This window comes from Salvia miltiorrhiza, chromosome 4 (genome assembly GCF_028751815.1).
Source record: "Salvia miltiorrhiza cultivar Shanhuang (shh) chromosome 4, IMPLAD_Smil_shh, whole genome shotgun sequence".
Lineage (NCBI taxonomy): Eukaryota > Viridiplantae > Streptophyta > Magnoliopsida > Lamiales > Lamiaceae > Salvia > Salvia miltiorrhiza.
In genome coordinates, this window is record NC_080390.1 from 48511265 (window position 1) to 48533467 (window position 22203).

The window sequence follows — 22203 nt, forward strand, 5'->3', positions numbered from 1 at the left end:
ATTCAAACTTCTAAATACTATTAATAGTTGTTTTCAATCTATTTAGACAACCAAAGGTGAAGAGATATTGAAGGTTAAATCAAAGTTAAATTAAAGCAAGCAAACTAAATAACAATAATATAAACTTAGTTAATAAATTGGGGAATGACTCGAAGGAAAGTTATCATAGGAACTAGATTTCGATGGATCGTAATGAACTTCAATCTAAATCAATATAAATCTTGATATGGCCTACTTATCTAGGGCGATCTCCCCACTAGTTTTAGCCCCCTCCCGGACGACTAAAACAGTAGATTACGGGTCATAATTGTTGTCCCCAGTCAATTTCTAACCTATAACTCCCAATAGCTCAAAAGATCAATAAGCCCTCACCCACCTCTCAACCTCCCGGTTTATTGAGATGATATGTATCAAACTCCTAATCTATTGTAATTATCCTCTCCCGATTCAAATCACAAATTAGAAATGCACAAAAGGTGGCCAACCAATCATACAAGAGATAAATCTAGGACTTGAAAAGATAACAATAAGCACAATCAAGATATATATTAAACAAAGAAATCAATCCATTACAAATCCATCTAATCTAATCCCTAAGATAAGGGATTTTAGCCAAGCATATTCATAATAAAAATAAATCCCAAGTCATAAGAAAACATAAATAAAGATATAGAGAGATAGAGATTCATAGACAAATCCTATAATCTTGATCTTCAATCATGTAATCTTGATGAGCTCCTTTCCAAGTCTTCCCCTTCTTTCTTTGATTTTTGTGTTCTTTTTGTGTGTGGAAGAGAGAAAAAATGGTAGAGAAGGGAGGCTAGGGTTTGGAATTGGAGAGTTGGGGAAGATGGAGTTGGTGTGTGTGATGTTAGATATGAGAAAAGAGGGGAAAAATGGAGTTTTGGGCTAAAAATCACGTCTGGGCCCACCAAAAGGCGGATCCCCGCCTCTTCCCCGCGGTCACGGCATGAACCGTGGTTGAAAACGCGGCTGGAAGCAGGGGAGGCCGCGGTCATGGGCCGCGGCCGCGGCTCGGACCGCGGGTGACTGTCAAAAACGTTCTGGGCTGCTCTGGAGCAGAGGCCCGCGGTCGGGCCCGTGGCCGCGGCCCGGACCGCGGGTGCCTGGGCTTTATGCGCAGTCCGCTTGTTCGGCTCCGTTCTCCCTCGTTCGGACTCGGATTTGGTCACCGTTTGCGCTCACGAATTCCTCTCGAGACGTACTTAAATCTCATATCTTCAAAATCCTCCAATTAATCCTTGATTTTTCCTGAAATCACTCCAAAACTACACCAAGGAATCAAATCTTCATAAAACACAACATTAGGGTACAAACACGCATTGGCAAGCAAAATATGAAGAGAAATGACAACAAATCATGTGGAATTGAGGTACGAAATCCATGTTTGTCATTCAACATATTATTTGAGTGAAATAACTTTTTATTTTTTTATTTTTCCTTATATATATATATATATATATACACTATATATATTACTCCCTCCGTCCCACTAAAAGTGGCCACATTTCCATTTTGGTTTGTCCCACTAAAAGTGGCCACTTTCCTAAAATGGAAATATTTAGTATTTAATTAACTTTAATTAATCAATTTAATTAAACTTATAATTAAACTTAAACCCTCATTAACTTAACAAACACACACACAAAACACACACATTCATCTTCTCTCTCTACTTCAACGTGGCACAGCAAACTCCCCCCCCCCATACAGCCCCTCCCCTCGCCCTTCTCTCTTCTTCTCCGGCGAGAAGCAGACGACACCAACGCCGGCGTCGGTCGCCGCCCCCGACCTCCCTCTCCCTGGCCTCTGCTCTCTCTCCCTCGCCCGTCGGTCGCCGCCCCCGACCTCCCTCTCCCTGGCCTCTGCTCTCCCCCCTCGCCCCACCCCTGAACTCTCTGTCCCTCGTCGCTACTCTCCCTCTCGCCCCACCCCTGAACTCCCTGTCCCTCGCCTCTACTCCCTCCCTCTCGCCACCCCCATGGCCGCCGCCGCCTAGATCTGAGGTGGTGTGGTTGACGGCGGCGAGGCGTAGATCGAAAATAGGAAGAGAGAATGGAGGATCTAGGGCGCGCCATCTTCCTCCTCAGAACACACACACCGCCGCTCGTTTCCCCAGGCGCCGCCCTTCTCTCACAAACCCTAGATCTACCGCATCAGCTTCGATTTCCGGCGACCATAGCAGCAGCTTCAATTTGGAATTTGAAGAGACGAGTTCTATATTGCGATTTGGTATGATTTTGGTTTTCGTCTAATTTGCGATTTGGTCTGATTTTGATTTTTGATTTTTAATTTTTGGCTATGCGATTTGATAGAGGGGTGTAGGGCGATCGTTGCCGTCGCCGTCGCCGGCGGCCAGAAAATGGTTCAGACGAAGTGAGAAGAAGAAAGAGGACCATACTTAATTAACTCTTTAATTTTGGTGGACCACTTAATTAAAACATAACAATCTTCTTCTTAATCTCCGTGCCGAAAAGAACGTGGCCGCTTTTAACGGGACGGAGGGAGTACTTGATTTGACTATTAATTATAATTTTGTATTTGAAAGTGTTTTTAATATGGTTTATATCATTAGCAACTTATTATATAAGTGATACTATATCTATATATAAACAAATATTATATTTTTGCATAAATTACGTTGGTTATATTAAAATATTAGATCAAGTTGCAAATAATAAATTTGATATTAAAAGTAAATTTTTTAGATTATACTGATAATTACTCTCTACGCCCACAAAAACAGTCTATTTTTGTCATTTAAGGACGTCCACAAAAATTAGTCTCAATATATTTTTCGAAAGTTTGCATCACATGATAGATCCGATGGATCTTTTTTTTCACTCACAATATAATTAATTATCATTATTTATACTACTTTCTAAGTGCGATCCTTTATTCATTCACAATACACTACCATTTTTACTAAAATTTATATCATCTTTTTCTTGGAGTATTTTTTATGAACGAAGAAAATATAAAATATATATACAATTTATGCGAGTCTAAGATTACAATTACCGCGCATAGCGCGGGAGATACACTAGTATAGTAAAATAACTAAATCTTATTTTTATTTTAAAAATAAATTAAATAAATTATTTTTCTTATTATACTAGTGTGTGGGTGGTCACAATGTGGCTCTATAGATTTATTGATGTTGGACATGTACTGTATTTCGTAGGCCTTGCCCAAAACATAATTGTACAAATAAATTTCTGGACGGCCAACCAAGGTCCCTTGTGGGCTTAGAAAGTAGAGAAAATATAATATTCTTTCCGTTCCCATAACAGTGAGCATGATTATTATTATTATTATTATTATTATTATTATTATTATTATTATTATTATTATTATTATTATTATTATTATTATTATTATTATTATTATTATTATTATTATTATTATTATTATTATTATTATTATTATTATTAATTAAAGTGAGCATAATTATTAGCGACATGAATTTTAATAAATATTGGGTAAGCATGTTATTAGTAGAAGAAAGAGTTCACTTTTATTAATGGAAGAAATGTTTTAAAAAGAATGCATCTTCTTATGGAATGTTCCAAAATAATAAAAAATACACATTTTTATGGGATGGAGGGAGTATTAGATATTGTTCCACCGTTAAGCCACGGGTGGAGCTAGGGGTGGCAAGACAAGACGGTCAGTGGACCCCTAGGATTGAAAAAAATATATTTTATAATTTTAAAAATATATTTAAAAAAAAATAAAAAACATTACCTCCACCGTTATCGAGTTGAACTATTTTACACAACAATGAACATGTAAGCCTTAGAGTTGAATCAATGTTTTGTTGAAGTGAATACATAATTAATTTATGCATGTTTTGCAAAATTTTATTCGTCTTAATTGTTTAAAGTTGTTTTTCATGAATTTGAAAGTCAATTTAAAAGATATTTTTTGTAATTTAAATGACATTATAATTGTGTTACTGATTATTATTTATTTTTAATTTAATCTTTAAATTTATTGAAGAAAATAATTTGAATCCCCCTAAATCGAAAGTTTGACTCCACCACTGTCTAGACGTATTTCTAAAAACATCTATGGGTCTAAAACAAAATGTACCTAAGTTTTAAATATTCACAAAAATATCTTAAAATCACATTTTTCTGTCTCTAAAAAAGGACATGTCATTGAACATTAACCCAATTTATATCTTAAAATTAAAATGATGTCTATGAGGGGCTACTGGTAAAATAGTTAAATATTATAAGTTCGAATTCCAACAGTTTTATTACTACTATATCATACCCTTCAAGATAGAAAGTAAATTAACCGAGTTATAATTATTGATATGATGGAGCAGCTTCATGAATACATGATCTTGAAAAAAGCAAATTGGGTACAGTATGACTTGCTTCAGATCTGCACAATATTTAAGTCATACCAAGAATGAAATATATACATCTCCTCCAATGGATAGATATGGAGTAGTAATAAACAAGGTAGAGACATGAATATTATTGGCTTTTATGAAGGACTATGATTTTCAGTTAAATAACAAAATCCCATCGACAGTCACACTCGCTTAGTGATATAATGCCGCAATCACCAGTACTGGCAACAATATTTATGCAATTTCTCTATCTTTATATCAACAATCTGTCATCCGCACTATAGTTCATGGAATTTTACTCCACATCCACGTTTCACCACTAGGAATATCAATCAAACTACTTTATACACCTACTATAGGAAGCAAAAAAAGAAATCAAACAAAAAGAATAAAGAAGTTGATCAATTGAAAACTCTCATAAACATTGCACAAGGGATCAACGCGGAGGTGGTTGCACGGCCATGAGGCGCTCCTGCTCGGTGAGAGAGTGGCGGAAGTGGCAGCGATGGCCGTAGGGACAGACGTCTCCGGCCAGCACCATGCGGCAGACCTCAGTCTTGTAGCGCGGGTGCCTTATCACCGGCCGCAGCTCATTGATCCCATGCGCGAATTGGCAGTTCTCTCCGTACGGGCAGGCCCCCGTCTCCTGCCACTTGTTACAAAGCTCCGTTTTCGTCATTCCTTGGTTGTACACATCCAGCTCCTCGCCATTTTCCTTTGTGGACCCACCTACATACACTCTTTGCTGCTCACGCTATCACAACCACGCCAAACATACTGTTAGCTTCATTTCCGATCTATCTATTTATTTATTTACTACTATTTCATCCATCGATCACTATATATAGCTTGTATCATTAATTCATGCATACTGAAATAAGAAATTACTTCAATGTGATTTGAAGTTTAATAACACAACTGTGCATTTATTGATTTGTATTTATGCTAAGAAAATGTTCTAGGGTTTAGGATTAATTTATTGTAACAATTGCGATTTCAATCTATGATAAGACATATATAATTTTTGGTTTTTTTAAGAACATACTCAAATTAATACAGAAAGCGAATTATGTTGGTTGCCAAATTGTTGAGGGAACGTATACACGTAATGTGTCAGGTTTAAGATACTCTAAATCAAATACTGAGACAATCAATTTTAGACTATTAAACATAACGTGTCTTACTTAAGTATTGCGACTAATAACAAAGTTACGAGAAGTTAAAAGTTCATGAGCAACTCACCAATGCAGCAGTGGGTTGACTCACTGCTTTGTCGCCAGCTGTGTCTCGACCAGGCCGAGTCATCTTCAGATAACCGCTAGTGCGCACAGAAATGCTCTTTGGAAGCGTGACTCTTTCGGTGTTCCTTCGCTCGACACGATTGTGTTCGGCAAGAGGCTGAGTTGCGGTGAGATGAGCGGCGCGCGGCACGGCGACCGAGGGAGAAGCGACGTTGAGGCGGTTGAAATCTGATAAGAGGCGATCGCGCGAGAATAACAAGGCAATGCGGTGGGATAGATCTGCATTGGAGAGGCGGAGAGATTCGTTGTCGCGGCGGAGGGCGTCGGCCTCTTCGATCGAATCATGGAGCTGAGCGAGACAGAGCGTGTACCGATTGTAGAGCTGCTGATACTCCATGACGCAGCTCGCATCCTGGAGGCGGCGATCGGTGTCGCTGCCATCGAAAGAGGCGGTATCGGAGGCAGAGTTTGATGAGTAGTTCTGAAAGAGCGAGGAATAGAAGGAGGCGTCGGAGTTCACGTAGGTTGGTGACGTTGGGGAAAGGAACGGATTGCTGTAGGAGAAAAGCAGTGACGCCGCCGCGGATTTATCTCCTGCGGAGGTGGCGATAAGAGAATCATATGAAATATCCTCTCTCTGCATTTCAAAAAAAAATGTTGAAATAGTTGGAGTAATTGAGATTGAGAAAGAGAAGAAAAGGATTAAAATTATATAGGAACAGAAAGCAGTTAGCAGAAATATAAAGCAGGAAAGGAAAGAATCGTGTGTGTGCGGGTGTACGGGGGAGTAAAATATGAGCCGTCGATGGGGGAAGGGGTGTGTTGCGTGGAGTTGAATTTTTGGCGGGGAAAACTTGCTGTTAGGGGGGGACACAAGAGTAGATCTGGAACCGTTAGAGGAAAAGCGTAACGAAAAGGGAAGGTGGGGACAATGACCTGACTGCCTACGGTGCCAAACTGTGCAGTTAGTTGGAATTTTTTAGTCCATGGCTGCTGTCATGAGTTTTTAGAACTAAATTTATGCCACCAAATTTAACATTTTTGTTTTATATAGTTTGGTTCTACTACTACTACTATTAATGTGATCATTTTTTCTAAACTCTCCCAACATGTACCAGATCATTGGCAGTTTGATTACGAAGCACTCACATTGTGTAATGAGCACATTATAGCATGTACAAATTTGTCATTTTTTGTGTGAGTATTTATTTTCATGATTGATAAAATATAGTATGATTGAATACTTGTATTATTAGAATAATTTCAATTTTATCCTTTTAATGAGATATGAATCAAGCAAAATTTGTTCAAATAACAGAAATTATGAAAGAAAACCTTGAAATATTTCTTCCAGTTCCTCTTAATAAATAATGGATTATACTATATTAAAATTTTATCTTTATCCATTTAAACTAATCCTCAAAAGTAAACTCTTTATATATTGACGAGTACATCCCATGTATGATGTATCTACAGCTTGTACAATACTATAAGATTGTATATGCAATTAATAATAAGTAGTAATTGTATATATTAGTTGATGAGGAAGGAGAATTTGGGGACAAATTGATAAAGTAACGTGGCATGCAAGACTAGTATGGTGAAGAAGATGTTTTCCGACACTAGTCTTACTTAAATTGACGATAATTATGATTGGGAATATGAAGTTGATAAGAAAAAAAGGCTTTCTTCACTAATTTAAGCAAGCGCCTTTCGTTTACCATAACACTCCAATACATGTGCTCTCTTACTTCCATTCATATATACATCACATTAAGCACCTCGCAATATTTATATGATCATATAGCTCATATATAAACATGTGTGTTATTAATCCGCCAACATTTTCTAAATCACATACATTAATTGCATAGGACGTGCTTCCTACATTTTGATTCTCTTGCGTGGTTTATGTATATTTTTTTAGGAGTAAAGTATTTATCATGTGTCGTTTTTGAGTGTTGACTTTGCTACGATACTTTTTTTTTTTTTTTTATCAGTAAAGTAAAAATTTTATTAAAAGAAAAGGGATCAAGGCATCAGGAATGCCAATCAAAACAACAAAACAAGTTTGAAGTCTTTGGAACACCAAGAAGTAAAAGTAATTCCTAACTCCACGATTTTGTAGGCCTCGTTCCAACTCCAAAGTCTCCCCTTAATCTGTAAAACAAGTCTATCAATATCCCAAGCCTTGTCCTGAAAACGACTACCATTCCTGCTTTCCCAGAGCAACCACACTGTTCCCACCCACAAAGCTTTAAGCAGTCTTCTTTCTCTCTTCTTTTTTCCAGCCGCAATGAAAGAAATTAAGTGTTGAAAAATACCTCTCGGATTTGCCGTTTTGATGTCAAGCCATTGAAAGATCTGGTCCCACACCGCCGCTGCTTTCGGACAATAGAGGAACAGGTGTTCCGTCGTTTCCTCACTAGAAACACAGGCATTGCACCATCTCTCCTCCACGCTGATATGGACATTTCTTCTACTCAGATTATCACATGTTGCCAATCTGTTTCTAAGACATCTCCATGCCGTCACCTTGGCTTTATTTGGTGTTGGGGCCTTCCAAACCTTTGCCATCTCCAAAGGTAAAACTTGTTGCTCCTCTCTTGTTTTTGCCACAATTTCATATGCCGACTTGATTGTGAAGCATCCATCTGGTGTCGCCTTCCAGTTCCATCCGTCTATTACATCTACACAAGGAACAAAATCAGCTATAACCAACTGGAGATCCTCCGCAAACCCTTTCTCCCTCTCCCTTAACTCCCTCCTCCACTCCACCCTCCACACCCACGACCCTCCCTCCCAAAATCCGCTTTCACCAACCAGCCTTTTCTTGTTCAGGCTCAAATTATACAATCTCGGAAACACAAACTTAAGGGGTTTGTCAACCGCCCACACATCCTCCCAAAAGCTGGTATCAAGCCCATCCCCAATTCTTCGCCTCAAATTATTGATGAACCACCGATCTCTCCTTCCTCCTTCCTTATCCACAATTTTCTGCCACCACCCTTTCTGTCCACCTCTTCCCGCCACCGAACATTCACCCCCTTCCCCCCACACTAGCCCCCCATAAATCGATTTGATCACCCTTACCCACAGAGCTTTCCCCTCCCCTAAAAATCTCCAGAGCCACTTACTTAACAGGACCTGATTAAACCAATCGATATTCTGAAACCCCAGACCTCCTGAATCCTTGTTTAGGCACAAGGCATTCCACTTAAACCAAGTGATACCCCCCGTCTGTGTGCCTCCTCCCCACAAAAATTTGGAGAACAGTGAATTAAGTTCCTTAATCACCGCTTTAGGTATGAAAGCGAGGGATAATTGATATACCGGGATGGATTGCAACACCGACTTGACTAGAGTAATTCGCCCTGCCAACGAAAGGTGTCTCTTCTTCCAGCTTGCCACTTTGTTTGAAACTTTTTCAATCAAAAACTTCCAATCTCCAACACCATTGCTGCGCCCCCCACTTTAGTACCCAAGTAGTTGCACGGAAAGGAACCGATCTTGCACATGAGGAGCGATGCCCATCTCCTCTCAACTGCCTCATCCACTCCCACTGTCAGAAGACAACTTTTGTCGAAATTTACAGCTAAACCCGAGGCGAACTGAAAGAGAATCAGGAGTTTTTTTACGCTCTCCATATTCCTGTCATCTGCCTCCAACAAGAAGATAGTATCGTCCGCGTACTGTAGATGTGAAATGGGCACTTTATCCTTGCCAATCTTCGCCGGAACCAGGAACTGCCTCTCCGTTGCTCTTTCAATGAACTCGTTGAGGCCTTCCGCCACGATAAGGAACAGGAAAGGTGACAACGGGTCACCCTGTCTCAAACCTCTCTCCATTTTGAATTCTCCCGTCGATGACCCGTTCACCAATACACTTGCCATTCCAGATTCCAGACACCCTTTAATCCACTTCCTCCAAACTCCGTCAAAGTTAAGTCGATCGAGAAGCATATCCAAGAAATCCCATTGCACAGAGTCGTATGCTTTTGCGAAGTCAATCTTGAAGAAAATACGGCCCACTCTCTTCTTTTTTGCCTCAAAAATAGCTTCATTCAGGATAACCACCCCATCTAGGATGAAGCGACCCTTGACAAACGCACTTTGATTATCGGAAATGATCGACCCCATAACCCTCTTCAATCTCTCAGCCAGGATTTTAGCCACAATTTTGAACAAGCTAGTGATAAGAGAAATTGGGCGAAAATCATCGAGCGACCCAGCCCCTTCTTTCTTCGGAATCAAAACAATAAAAGAGGCGTTACCACCTTTCGGTATTTTGCCGCTTTCATGAAATTCCTTCAAAACCTGGAGTAAGTCCTCTTTAACCACGTGCCACGCCGCTCTCCAGAATGTGAAGTTAAATCCATCGGGTCCCGGACTCTTGTCTCCACAACAGCTCCAAACTGCTTCTTTAATCTCGTCCAGATCAAAATCCCTGATCAGCCACTGCCTCTCGTCATTTGAAATTTTCCTCCTCATGAAGTCCAGGGGGAAATCGGGCATCAGTCGTTCTTTCCTTTTGAAAAAAGCTTCAAAATGATTTCTCACTCTTGCTTTAACCTCTTCCGGTTTAGATATCCACGAGTTATCAAAGAGCATTCCGCCAATCTCGTTTTTAACACGTCTCCCACGAATTGCCCTATGGAAAAAAACCCGAATTAGTGTCTCCCTCTTTGAGCCATTTGATTTTGGCTTTCTGTTGCAGCATCATCTGTTTATTCTTCAGTTGAAGGGAGAGCAGGGCTTGAATCTCATTTCTCCTAATCACCTCTGATTCTTCAAGACCTCTTTGTTCGTCCACCTTATCCTTCTCTTGAAGTTCCTTCTGAAGTTCTTTAATTTTGTGATCAATCTCACCGAAAGATGTCCGATTCCACACCTTCAAGGCCTCTTTGAGTTTCTTCAGTTTCTCCTTAACCTCAAAAAAGCTCCATCCCCCCACCTTAGTCCCTGTCCAAACCTGCTTGACCATCTCCTCGAACTCCGAATGATTCACCCATGCATTGAGGAACCGAAAAGGTCTTGGTCCCCAATCCTCCGATCTTGTAGTGAGAATAATCGGACAGTGATCCGAAATTGAACGTTGAAGTCCTCGTGCCGACGTCCGTTCCCAAGCAGCCAGCCAATTCTCATTAACGAGGAAGCGATCAATCTTACTCTTGCACTTTCCATTTGGTTTGTGCCAAGTAAACTTCCGGCCTTGAGTTTTAATTTCCTCCAAATCGTTCTCCTGGATAAATTCTTCAAAACTTCTTGCATCAGCCGCGCCAAACGTCTCCCCACTGCCCACACGTTCATCCCTCCTCCTAACTGAGTTAAAGTCGCCCAAGATACAGACACTCCTATCCGTATTTTGTTCCACAATTGAGCTTAAGACATCCCACAAGATCCGCTTATCCCCTGTGCCGACTGGTGCGTACACGTTGATGATGCAACATAAAATATCACCCTCCTTGTACCTACCATTCACCACCACCGCCCCCGGTAAATCCCACGTACTAGAAGCTTCGAAAACCTCCCTATTCCACAAGCATACAATTCCTCCTGCCCTTCCCTCCGAATTCCTAATCGCTCTGTCTGTATAATTAGACCCCCACCAAGATTTACAGAACAAATCCCTGAACACCTCCATCTTTGTCTCCTGTAAGCAACAAAAATCGATCTTCTGCCCTTTCACCAAATCAGTAACATCTCTCTGCTTCGCAACACTCCCCAAGCCCTTGCTACGATACTTTTCTATTTTAAAATTGTAGTATTACATATTAGATTTTTCTTTATATTAATAATATTAATACTCTTTTCAACACAAACTATATGCAATAGATTCTCTTCATACTTTATTTTCACTCAAATAATTCATAGTTTATTCTTCCAAGGGTTATTAGAAGTTTATTTGTCTCTTCATTATTTATTAAACACGAACACGTGTAAAATGAACCTTTTTAATTAGAATAAGAAGAAATATGAATGTAAAACAAGTTCATATTACGTATTAAAAAGTAAGAAAAATTACGCCCGAGCCCAAAATGAACCATAAATTTGTGTGCCGGCCTCGTGCAGTTAATATTATAGGGTTAACATTCAGTAGAAATTATATTTAATGTAAAAATTATCAACCTCGTACTTGAATTCGCGATAATAAATTGAACGTACACTACAAAAAAATAAGTGATTACCGGCGGCATTTCCCGCCGGTAAAAAAGGGACGGCCACCGGCGATTCAATTACCGGCGGCATTACCGGCAGCAACCTACCGCCGGTATTTATCTCGTCGGAGATGTGAATCCCGGCGGCGAAGCTCAGCCGCCGGAGATTGGCGGCGGCCCTACCGCCGGTGGAGTTTCTCGGGAAGCTCAGGTGATTTCCCGAACGTTTACCGGCGGTCATTGCCGCCGGTAATCAGCGGCGGCTATATGCCGCCGGTAATCAGCGGCGGTCGCATTGCCGCCGGTGATCACCACCACTACACCGATGGTCGTCGATAGTTGGGGATTACCGGCGGCCTTTGCCGCCGCCAATTACCGGCGGGATATTGCCGCCGGTAATGAATTAATTATTTAAATTATTTATTTATTTAAATTATTTACTTTATTTATTTTATTTATTTTATTTATTTATTTATTTTATTTATCTCCACTAATATTTTCGTATTTATACAATATTTCAAACCTTAGGCGAACTTCCCAGTGGGTCACCCATCTTAGTTGTGCTCTAAGTCAAGCACGCTTAACCTTGAAGTTCTTTTGAATTGTCCCCAGTAGAGAACACTCGTATAATTGATATATCTATTGCCTATTAAATCATTTAAAGGCTATTTCAATATACAATATATATCATATATTCATAACATTTGAATATGAGGAGATTATATCCAAGTAATGTTAATTACGGACCAGTCTCGTGCCGCCCGTATTTTTATGGCAAATAAATATTTATTTTTTAATTTATTTTTTAATTTTTTTTAATTTTTTTTTTAATTTTTTTTTTAATTTTTTTTTAATTTTTTTATCAATATAGTTTATTAATCATAAGTATTTTAATTTGATAGTTTTAATGTATTTTTGAATTCATTTGCATATATGTCTTTATTTTTATGTCGAAACAATATATCTATTTATTAATCAATATGTTATTAATTTTTTTTTATCAATATACGTTATAGAATATAAGTATTTTCATTTTGTAATTATAATGTATTTTGAATTCATTTGCATACCTTGAATTCACTCACAATAAATAGAACGATTTGAAAACATAAAACAATTAAATTGTTCAACAAAACACAAATGTTAAACAAAGTTCAAGTGTAATTGTGTTTGTTTAGAAACATAACATAAAAAAAAAGTTCAACATGATATAGATACATAGAAGTGATGCTCAAGGTAGCTGACCCGACCGCCTCAGTATCTCCTCGAACTGACTCATCCGCTGCTCAAGGGCCTCACGTGCTGCTTGTTCGGCCTCACGTGCTGCTTCTTGGGCCGCCCTATCCTCCTCAGCCTTTTGGAGACGCTCCTCCAGTGTGGAGATCCGAGTCTCATACATCCGCTGAGACATCTGGGAAGAGCATGTACTGTTGGTAGACCCCCTACTGAACTGGCTCACACCAGCACTTCCAGTGCCGTACAGTCGTGACCTACCGGGACGTACGAGCTCCAAGTAGACCTCATCGAGTCGGTCCTCTCGTCCTGTCTCAGCAGCGACACGATGAATCTCCGCCTAATTCATACATAACAATACACAATTATTATAAAATAAATACATTTTACTATGTATTACTAATATTTGTTCAAACTTAAACATTTACATCAAGGTTGGCATCCTTTTCTGACACAAAAGTTCCATCTGCGTACATGTGTAGGCGGAGGAAAGTGCTGTAGTTAGATGCAGTTGGGGGGACTTCACCATCCACGAGCTGTTCATGCATTTATATAAGAAAAATAAGGTAATATATATATATATATATATATATATATAGATATATATATATATTAATATTTATATTTATTAGATAAATACTCAATCGATAATTACTAACCAGACTCTGCTACAGAATACGACTCGACTGAGACCCTCCAACGTGCCGATTGATCCCTGTACCAACTCCATCTGGCTCAGAGTATCGGTTCTCACGTGCGCGCCTAGAAACGGCCTTAACCTCATCTTGATCCCAGTATGCCTTGAGTCCCGTCCAAAAGGTGTCGGACATGCCCAGCGGTGTCTCCATCATCTCCCCTGCCTCGGTCTTCTGCTTGAGCAGTCTCTTATACTCGCTCATGTTGTCACTGTACCTTTTGCGGGCCTTGTCTAACCACATTTTTTTCACATCAGCCTCATCCTCAGGGTTCCAAGTAAACTCTTTCTGTTGAATATATTGGTGAAATTAATATAACATTTTAACAATATATAATGCTAAATTTATATATAGTAGAAATTCATTTACCTTGAATTCCTCAAAATACAAGTCCTGCACCGTTGGCGGAGTTAACTTCCACGTGTACCCGCCTGGGTTCGGAATCCTCTTAAACGAGTTCGTGCAGCAGGTGGAGATCCCCGGGGGCTCGATCAACTTACTGTCCCAATATATCAAAATAATTTAAAGAATTACTTGATATAGACAAATAATGATTTAAATAAAAATACTCACCCAACAGTATTCCTCTGAAAGAGGATCCTCCCGTCGCGCCTAACACACTCAGCCCTAATCTGCGCCACTGATTTGCCTTTGGGCCTTCTAGACCCAGATGCAGCAGCGCTCTGTGGAGGGGAACCAGACTCTGGAGTAGCAGAAATATACGGCCCAGAGCCTGAGGAGGACTGTGCCTCAGGCCCAGAAGACCGACTACCAAACCCCAACAATCCTCTACGATGAGACATGGTACCTATTTCAAATTGATTCAAATAAGTATAGACACAACCTGTATACAGTGATCAAAATAACACTCATGTCACAGAAATTGATTAAGATAAGTATAGACAGTCTGTAAATTGCAGGAAGTTTCTAATCACACATGAATAACAAGTATAAACAAATACATTGCCAAATAACCTCAACTACTGTCATCATCATTACTGGCGTCGTCATCAGATGTGAACGGTTGGTCCTCGTCTTCTGGGTCATCGTCATCTTCAATGTCAACGATTCCACCGAGGGGATGAACAAGAATTGGTGGGTCAATGTCCACAGTTGTGTGGGTAGACGTAATAGTAACAACCTCTTCTTGAAACGATTGATCTAATGTTGAGTTAGATGCGGCAGTGGAGACTTCAACCTTTGATCTTGCGTTGACTTTGCATGCTGACAACCAGTTTTTCTTTGCTTGGTTCGTACTGGGATAGGGACAGTAAAACACTTGAACCGCCTGACTCGCTAAAACAAATGGATCATACTTCTGATATTTTCTTGTCTGGTTCACTGATACCAACTTGAAGTTTGTATCAATAGAAGTTCCCCGAGCAGACAAGTCAAACCATTCACATTTGAACAAGACTGTCTTCTTAATTGGATACCCCCCATACTCCAGCACACACACCTCTTGTAGACGCCCATAAAAGTCTTGCACATCTCTACCATAGACCGAGCCTTTTATGCACACGCCACTGTTCACAGTTGCGCGCTCTCCATCAAGATCAGTCGTGTGAAATCTATAGCCATTCACAAAATACCCGGAGTATGTCTCAATCTCAGTTAAAGGCCCGGCTGCAAGCGACTTGATATACGGGTTCAAATCATTGTTATAAGGGCGAATCACCTGTTCCATACAATCTTTTAGTTTTGCAACCCTATTTTTAGTCAAGTAAATGTATATTGAATATAAATTTGTCACATCTTACATAATGGCCAAACCACAACATAAAATCCTTGTCGAAAGCACTCTCTAACTCGGCTTCGGTTAGTGAAGGATTTACGTAGAGCATTTCGTCCTCGAAGATCCTAAGATATAAAGAAAACTTCTGATAAGTTACGTACGTCGAGAATTGATATACATAAATTGAGTCAACAATACTCACTTGATATATGTGTTTGCAACCTCCGCACAATTGCTCAAAATATACATATGCGCAGCCATGTATTCTTTAGGATCCATGTGTCTCTTTGTCATTCGCCCAATCGGACGTCCAACTGGTTTGAAGATTAAGAGTTGATTAAGATCATCACTGTCTTCAACAGACTCTTCAATATTGCGAGGCAAATTTCTCCACTTTGTAGTCACATGATCCTCAAAGTAATATGAAGAGAAGGTGGACATTTCCTCTAGTATATATGCATTGCTGATGGATCCTTCAACCTTGGCTTTGTTTCTGATATGATTTTTCAATGTCCTCAAATATCGTTCAAAAGGATACATCCACCGATACTGCACTGGACCAGCCAATCGTGCTTCATCTGCCAAATGAACTGGTAGATGCTCCATTGAATCAAAGAAACTCGGGGGAAAGATACGCTCAAGTTTGCATAGAGTAACTGATATCTTCTCATTGAGTATTCCCATATCATGTATTGAGATATTGCGGGCTGTTAATTCTCTAAAGAAACAACTTAACTCTGTAATTACCTCCCAAACATTCTTAGGAAGAAGTTCTTTAAAGGCTACAGGTAGTAGTAATTGCATGAACACGTGACAGTCGTGGCTTTTCATGTTATGCATCTTCAGAGCGTTCAAATCAACGCATCTGCTAATATTTGACATGTACCAATCGGGAAACTTAAGACTCTTGATCCATTGAAGTAAGATTTTCTTTTCATCCCTTTCAAGCGTATAACATGCTTTTGGATACAGTCGGGATCCATCCACTTTCTTCAATTCAGGCCGTCGACAGAAGATGTTCAATTCTTCTCTCAACTTTTCGGTATCTTTTGTCTTCCCCTTCACATTGAGGACGGTATTAAACACATTATCAAACACATTTTTTTCAATGTGCATGACATCCAGATTATGTCGAATCAAAAGGTCCTTCCAATAGGGAAGATCCCAAAATATGCTTTTCTTCTTCCACCCAACATGTTCATATTTTGCAAGTTGAGCGTTCCTGTTATCGAAGTCTTCGGTAACCTTCACGAAGCCCAACCCCTCAATTTGATTCAAGATTTCTATTCCGGATCTGTGTTCTGGTGGACCCACATTGCATGTCTTATTCTTCAAGAATGAAGTCTTATTTCTCCTAAACACATGGTCACGAGGTAAGAACTTCCGATGATTGTCAAACCACGATTGTTTACCACTCTTCGTTAGTGTAAATGCGTCTGTATTCTCCATACAGTGTGGACATGCCAATTTCCCAGCTGTACCCCACCCAGACAACATAGCGTACGCTGGAAAATCACTAATAGTCCATATTAGAGCTGCCCGCATCTGAAAATTTTGCTGCAACGATATGTCATAAGTGTTCACACCAACCTCCCACAAATATTTCAACTCATGTATCAGTGGCTGTAAGAAAACGTCCAACTTCATCTTTGGGTTAGATGGCCCAGGCACGAGGACAGTGAGGAACATGAATTGTTCTTTCATGCACAACCACGGAGGCAAGTTATACGGTGTGACAATGACCGGCCAAGAAGAATATTGACGCCCTGATTGTGCAAATGGGGCAAAACCATCTGTAGAGAGGCCTAATCTCACATTTCTTATCTCCTCGGTGAATCCAGGATATACTGAATTCAAGTGTTTCCATGCCGGAGAGTCTGCTGGGTGGCGCATGATCCCATCTTCTATTGAAGTCGCATGCCATCGCATATTTTCGGCTGTTGCCGCAGATGCAAACAACCTTTGCAGTCGGGGCGTCAAAGGAAAATAGTGCATCTGTTTGGCGGCCACACGTTTCTTTCGGCGGCTTCCAGATGCACGCAAGTTCTCCTTATATCGTGATGCACCACAAAAATTACAACTCTCTAGCTCACTGTCGTCCCCCCAATACAACATGCAGTTATTAACGCAACAATCAATCTTCTCTACTGGCAAACCCAACCCGCGCAGATTTCTCTTCATACTGTAAAAGCTATCAGGGCAGTTGTTATCCTTCGGTAAAGCCTTTTGAACCATCTCAGATATCTGATTAAAACATCTCTCTGACATGTGATTTTCAACCTTTATGCTCATCATCTGTGTCATCCAGGATAACTGTGAGTAAGTATCACAGTCTGGGTATAGAGGACTATCGGCTGCGTTCAACATGTCATAAATTTGTTGAGCGTCAGGATTAGGCGGCTCCTCAAGATTTGGAGGATCTTGATAATTACTAGGTCCAGCATGATCATGCACCATCCTTTGGTAATTACTGTATGACCCATCATCCTCATCCATTATAGTATGTTCTGCTGGCATATACACTGGTGCTTCCCCTTGATAACACCAGTTCGTGTAATTGTGGACAAATCCACGCCTAGTAACATGTTCTCTGACTGTAGGTACAGATGCAAAGACTTTATTCTTACACTTCCTACACGGGCACCTAATGTTACCAATTCCATCTGTATACGCTGTTTGATTTATCGCAAACTCGAGGAAACTCTCAAGTCTCGTTTCAAATGCAGCACGATCATTGTATCTCACGTACATCCACGATCGATTATCACTCATTCTTGCAAATTCTAATTGAGAATAAAAATAAATCAAATACAATAAATTACTTGAATCTAAGAAAATTTCGACAGCATAACCCCACTATCCTAACTACCAAGTGCTCGACTCTACCAGCAACTATAGTGACCATAGTGGTCGTCCTAATTTACTAAACCTATACTAGGTCTACCCGGCCCCCCAATGTCGAAACAATAATAAAATAACATATAAAACAATAAAAAAAATAAAGTAATAAAAGCAAACACAATCATTTGTTGGGAGAAGATCCTTAAGAAATAATCAATTTCTATCCCAAAGGGAGAAGATCCTTAAGAAATTGATTAAATCTATCCCACAATATATAATAACATATCATTTCATCCAAAACAGAAAATCAATTTAAAATTAATCTAATTAACAAATTAATTTCAATTAATCATACTTTAAACATCCTATAAAGTAACTATAGTTAAATCAATTCATAATTAATCTAATTACCAAATTAATTTCAATTAATCATACTTTAAACATCCTATAAAGTATCTAATTACCAAATTAATTTCAATTTATCATACTTTAAACATCCTATAAAGTAATTAGAATTATGTTAATTTTAATCAAACAAATAAATAATAAATAAATAAACAAATAAATAAAAGTCTATTAAAAACGAAAGTGTACCGTAGGAGTTGACGGCGGAACCGTGCGGTGGCAGGAGCGGTGAGACGGCAGGATTGGCCTGCAATTAGGAGGAGAAAGATGAAGAGAGGATGAGAGGGTGAGACAGAGAGAGAGACAGAGAGAGAGAAGGAAAGGAGGGGCTTACCTTGACGGAGGCGACGGCGGCGACCGGCGACGGCGACAGGCGGCGGCAGCAGGGCAGGGCAGCGGCAGGGCAAGGGGGGGGCAGGGGGGCTGGAGGCGCGCGGGGGGGGGGGGGGATCTGTTCTGGAGGAGAGAGGGTTAGGGCACGATTTTGGGCTTTAAAATTAGCGGCGGCCCATTACCGCCGCTAAAGCCCGACCCGCACTCTTTTTACCGGCGGCAACTTACCGCCGCGAATCACCGGCGGCAGATGCCGCCGCTATCTGCTAAATATTAAAAAATAAAATTTAAAAATAAAATTCCCGGCGGCCTTAATATTTACCGGCCGCTATGCCGCCGGTGATCACCGGCGGTGACGTTGCCGCCGGTATCAACGCCATATATTCAAAAAATACGGGTCGGCAGCACCGCCGTCGGAAAGCCGCCGGTGATCGCCGGCGGCGAGACTGCCGCCGGTAAATCCTGCCGGTAAGTCGGCGCTTTTTTGTAGTGGTAATTGCGCTCTCTTTGGGAGTCAAACCCAAGAGTATTGAAGTGCAAATACTTTATAGGTCATGTGCAATTATTCTATAGGTTAAATGCAAGTGGTTTGTTCGTTAGAGAAATTTTTATTTGACCCAATCTCTATATAGAGGTATATACGTCACAATAAAACAATATGAATTTATTGTGAAAAATGATGAATTAAAAAAAAATAGAATTTTCGTAATGTGTGAGATTCGAACATTGGACCATAAATTTATTTAACAAAATGATAAAGTTCACCATATATCTTCACAGTCTAATGACTAAAAATGATTCTTATGTTATATGATATATACTTGGATTCATATATATGAAATGGTTCGAATGAGTCTAGATATACTCCATATCATTAGTAGCATATTTTAAACCATTTTCAACTCTTAAATTGTGAAAATTTACGGAGAATTCATCACTTCGCGGAATAAATTTATGGTACAGAGTTCAAATCCATAATTGGCGAAAAATTCATTTATCTTAATTTATTATTTTCCACAATAAATATATAATGTATGTTTCGTAGCGAATTCTCAATGAACATATTTTATACGATAAAATTTTATTTGTATAATATAAACTCCTTATATATATAAAATCTATTTTATGAGCATGGTTCTAGTGAAAATTACATTTTTCGTAAGAACATGAGAACCATTTTAATTAATGTATTTGCTGTAAAAATTAATGCATCAACTATTAAATTTATTGCACTAGAAAAAAAAATCGCTTCTTTCAGGATTCGAACCCAAGTGTTGCATCCATTCATCAAAATGATGCATTCATCATATGCCCGCGTTTGGTTGAGTGTTTTTAGATGTTGGAAAGGGATTCAATTAATTAAATCTATTACTTGGTGTTTGGTTTGGGTAATGAGTTAACCATTACCCTTACTTGAGGGTAACCCAATCACCCAATTTGTTACCCCTCAAAATAGAGAGAAAATTCAATTGCCGATATATTAGCTTCGTTTGCTCATTTTTCTTTGATTAATGTTTCTTCTTTCGAGGTTCTTCCTTCTGTGTTGAACTCTGTTTCGTCTGTTTAATGAAGTTGTCTTCTTGTTGACTCAAAAAAAATAGAGAGGAAACAAAAGAAAGGGAATACTTATTATTATATCAAACACTCAATAAAAGTAATGGTTATTGTTACCATTCCACTCATTTATTTGATTCCATTTCATTTCCATTCTTCTACTTGAACCAAACGAGCACTAAGTCTTAATGATCGAATAACTAAAAATGGCAATCTGTTCTTATTTTATTTAGTGACTGTTACTTGAACCTCCCTCTCTATTTTTTTTATATATGGGCGTATTTAAACTATATATAGATATTATATATATATAGGGAAGAGTTAAAATAAGAGCATTTCTTAAGATATAAAATAAGAATCATTTTCAGCCATTAGATCATCAAGATCTACGGTTGATTTGTAATCTTGTTGGATGGATTTATGGTCCTGAGTTCGAATCCCAAAGGTAGCAAAAATTTATTTTTCACAATTCATACATTTATACAGCGAATTCATACGTGTTCTACATAAAATTCATACATTAAAAATTACTTTTATTTCTTATTTTAAGATGTGCTCTCACGGTAGGCCACCCCTATGTATATATATATATATATAGACGTATTTAAACTTTTTCTACATATAAAGAGAATAGTTGCTTCTTTATTACTCCCTTGGTCCACTAATTCAAGACCTAAGAGGCAAAACACGAGTTTTAAGAAAAAATGTATTTTTATTAGTTGAGTGGAGAAAGTGACTCACAAAATGTATTGTTTATTGGTTGAGTAGAGTAAGGAACCCACAAAGTGTATTGTTTATTAGTTGAGTGGAGAAAAAGTGTATTGTTTATTGGGATCCACCAATTAAAATATGAATAAAAACTTATTAAAAATAGATAGGCCTTGAGTTGATGGACGAACCAAAAAGGAAAGTAGGCCTTAAATTAGTGAACGGAATGAGTATTATTATTAATTTTTTTTTTTGAAAGGATTGCTTCTTCACTACTACTCTAACTAATTCAACGGAGTAACACCCATATATCCCTATCCATATAATGCATGTATTAATTTGCGAAAGGGTCTTTTCCTTGTGGGTTTTGTCACGTTTGTTCTAATATCCGCAAAAGTTAAATCCACCAAATTTAGTTTGTTCGAGGCCCCACTTTCGCACCATTTTTCAACTTCCAACTTCAACTAACTAGTCTCTCCAACTAATTTGTTTACTTCTTAAATGGCAAGTAAAAATGAACGAACTTTTTTTAAAGCAAGTACAGAAAAATGAATTTGAAATATATTAGTATTCTATATCGACTAAAATCGACTTATAAGTTAATTTGCTTGAGTTTTGATTTTCTAAATAAAAAAGGATCATTTTCAATTATTAAATAAATTATTTTATCCATCTCGACACTATTACCATTCAATTAAAACAAAACGCAATTAATTTGAACAATATTAATTTGGACACAATGCAAATAGATTTAGCTGGGTTGAGCTACGTCAGATAGTGAGAATTTTAAATATAATTATAATATATTTTTCTTTTCTTTTAGAACTTCAATTAAACTCTTGGTTTTATTGAGTAAAAGAAAAAATTATAAATGTTTAGAACAAAAAAAGTGCTTAGCATTTGATAACAGGAGA

The 22203-nt window shown here is 38.8% G+C and overlaps 4 protein-coding genes across 4 annotated transcripts; all 4 read right to left on the reverse strand.

Annotated features, from left to right (window-relative positions):
* Positions 1–4620: 4620 nt before the first annotated feature.
* On the reverse strand, positions 4621–6358 carry LOC131023725 (zinc finger CCCH domain-containing protein 14-like). The gene is made up of 2 exons (XM_057953289.1): positions 5630–6358; positions 4621–5141 (listed from the first exon to the last, which is right to left on the reverse strand). The coding sequence occupies exons 1-2, from the start codon at positions 6269–6271 to the stop codon at positions 4824–4826; spliced, it is 960 nt and encodes a 319-aa protein (XP_057809272.1). The 5' UTR covers positions 6272–6358; the 3' UTR covers positions 4621–4823.
* Positions 6359–10278: 3920 nt separating this feature from the next.
* Positions 10279–11271, reverse strand: LOC131023540 (uncharacterized). The gene has a single exon (XM_057953086.1). It carries the CDS (start codon positions 11269–11271, stop codon positions 10279–10281), a length of 993 nt encoding a protein of 330 aa, XP_057809069.1.
* Positions 11272–12956: 1685 nt separating this feature from the next.
* On the reverse strand, positions 12957–13549 carry LOC131023729 (uncharacterized). Its single transcript, XM_057953292.1, has 2 exons — positions 13447–13549; positions 12957–13358 (listed from the first exon to the last, which is right to left on the reverse strand). Exons 1-2 carry the CDS (start codon positions 13492–13494, stop codon positions 13017–13019), a joined length of 390 nt encoding a protein of 129 aa, XP_057809275.1. The 5' UTR covers positions 13495–13549; the 3' UTR covers positions 12957–13016.
* LOC131023728 (uncharacterized) lies at positions 13449–19114 on the reverse strand. The gene is made up of 6 exons (XM_057953291.1): positions 19029–19114; positions 18884–18941; positions 14287–14521; positions 14083–14212; positions 13678–14001; positions 13449–13554 (listed from the first exon to the last, which is right to left on the reverse strand). Exons 3-5 carry the CDS (start codon positions 14514–14516, stop codon positions 13687–13689), a joined length of 675 nt encoding a protein of 224 aa, XP_057809274.1. The 5' UTR covers positions 14517–14521; positions 18884–18941; positions 19029–19114; the 3' UTR covers positions 13449–13554; positions 13678–13686.
* Positions 19115–22203: the final 3089 nt, after the last annotated feature.

Coding starts and splice junctions, on each gene's coding strand:
- LOC131023725 (XM_057953289.1), bottom strand. CDS start 6,271: ATGCAGAGAGAGGATATTTCATATGATTCTCTTATCGCCACCTCCGCA. Junction 5,142..5,629: donor GTCAACCCACTGCTGCATTG/GTGAGTTGCTCA, acceptor TGGTTGTGATAG/CGTGAGCAGCAAAGAGTGTA.
- LOC131023540 (XM_057953086.1), bottom strand. CDS start 11,271: ATGGAGGTGTTCAGGGATTTGTTCTGTAAATCTTGGTGGGGGTCTAAT.
- LOC131023729 (XM_057953292.1), bottom strand. CDS start 13,494: ATGTACGCAGATGGAACTTTTGTGTCAGAAAAGGATGCCAACCTTGAT. Junction 13,359..13,446: donor AAAAGGATGCCAACCTTGAT/GTAAATGTTTAA, acceptor TGTATGAATTAG/GCGGAGATTCATCGTGTCGC.
- LOC131023728 (XM_057953291.1), bottom strand. CDS start 14,516: ATGTCTCATCGTAGAGGATTGTTGGGGTTTGGTAGTCGGTCTTCTGGG. Junction 14,213..14,286: donor TTTCAGAGGAATACTGTTGG/GTGAGTATTTTT, acceptor ATATTGGGACAG/TAAGTTGATCGAGCCCCCGG. Junction 14,002..14,082: donor TGTATTTTGAGGAATTCAAG/GTAAATGAATTT, acceptor TATATTCAACAG/AAAGAGTTTACTTGGAACCC.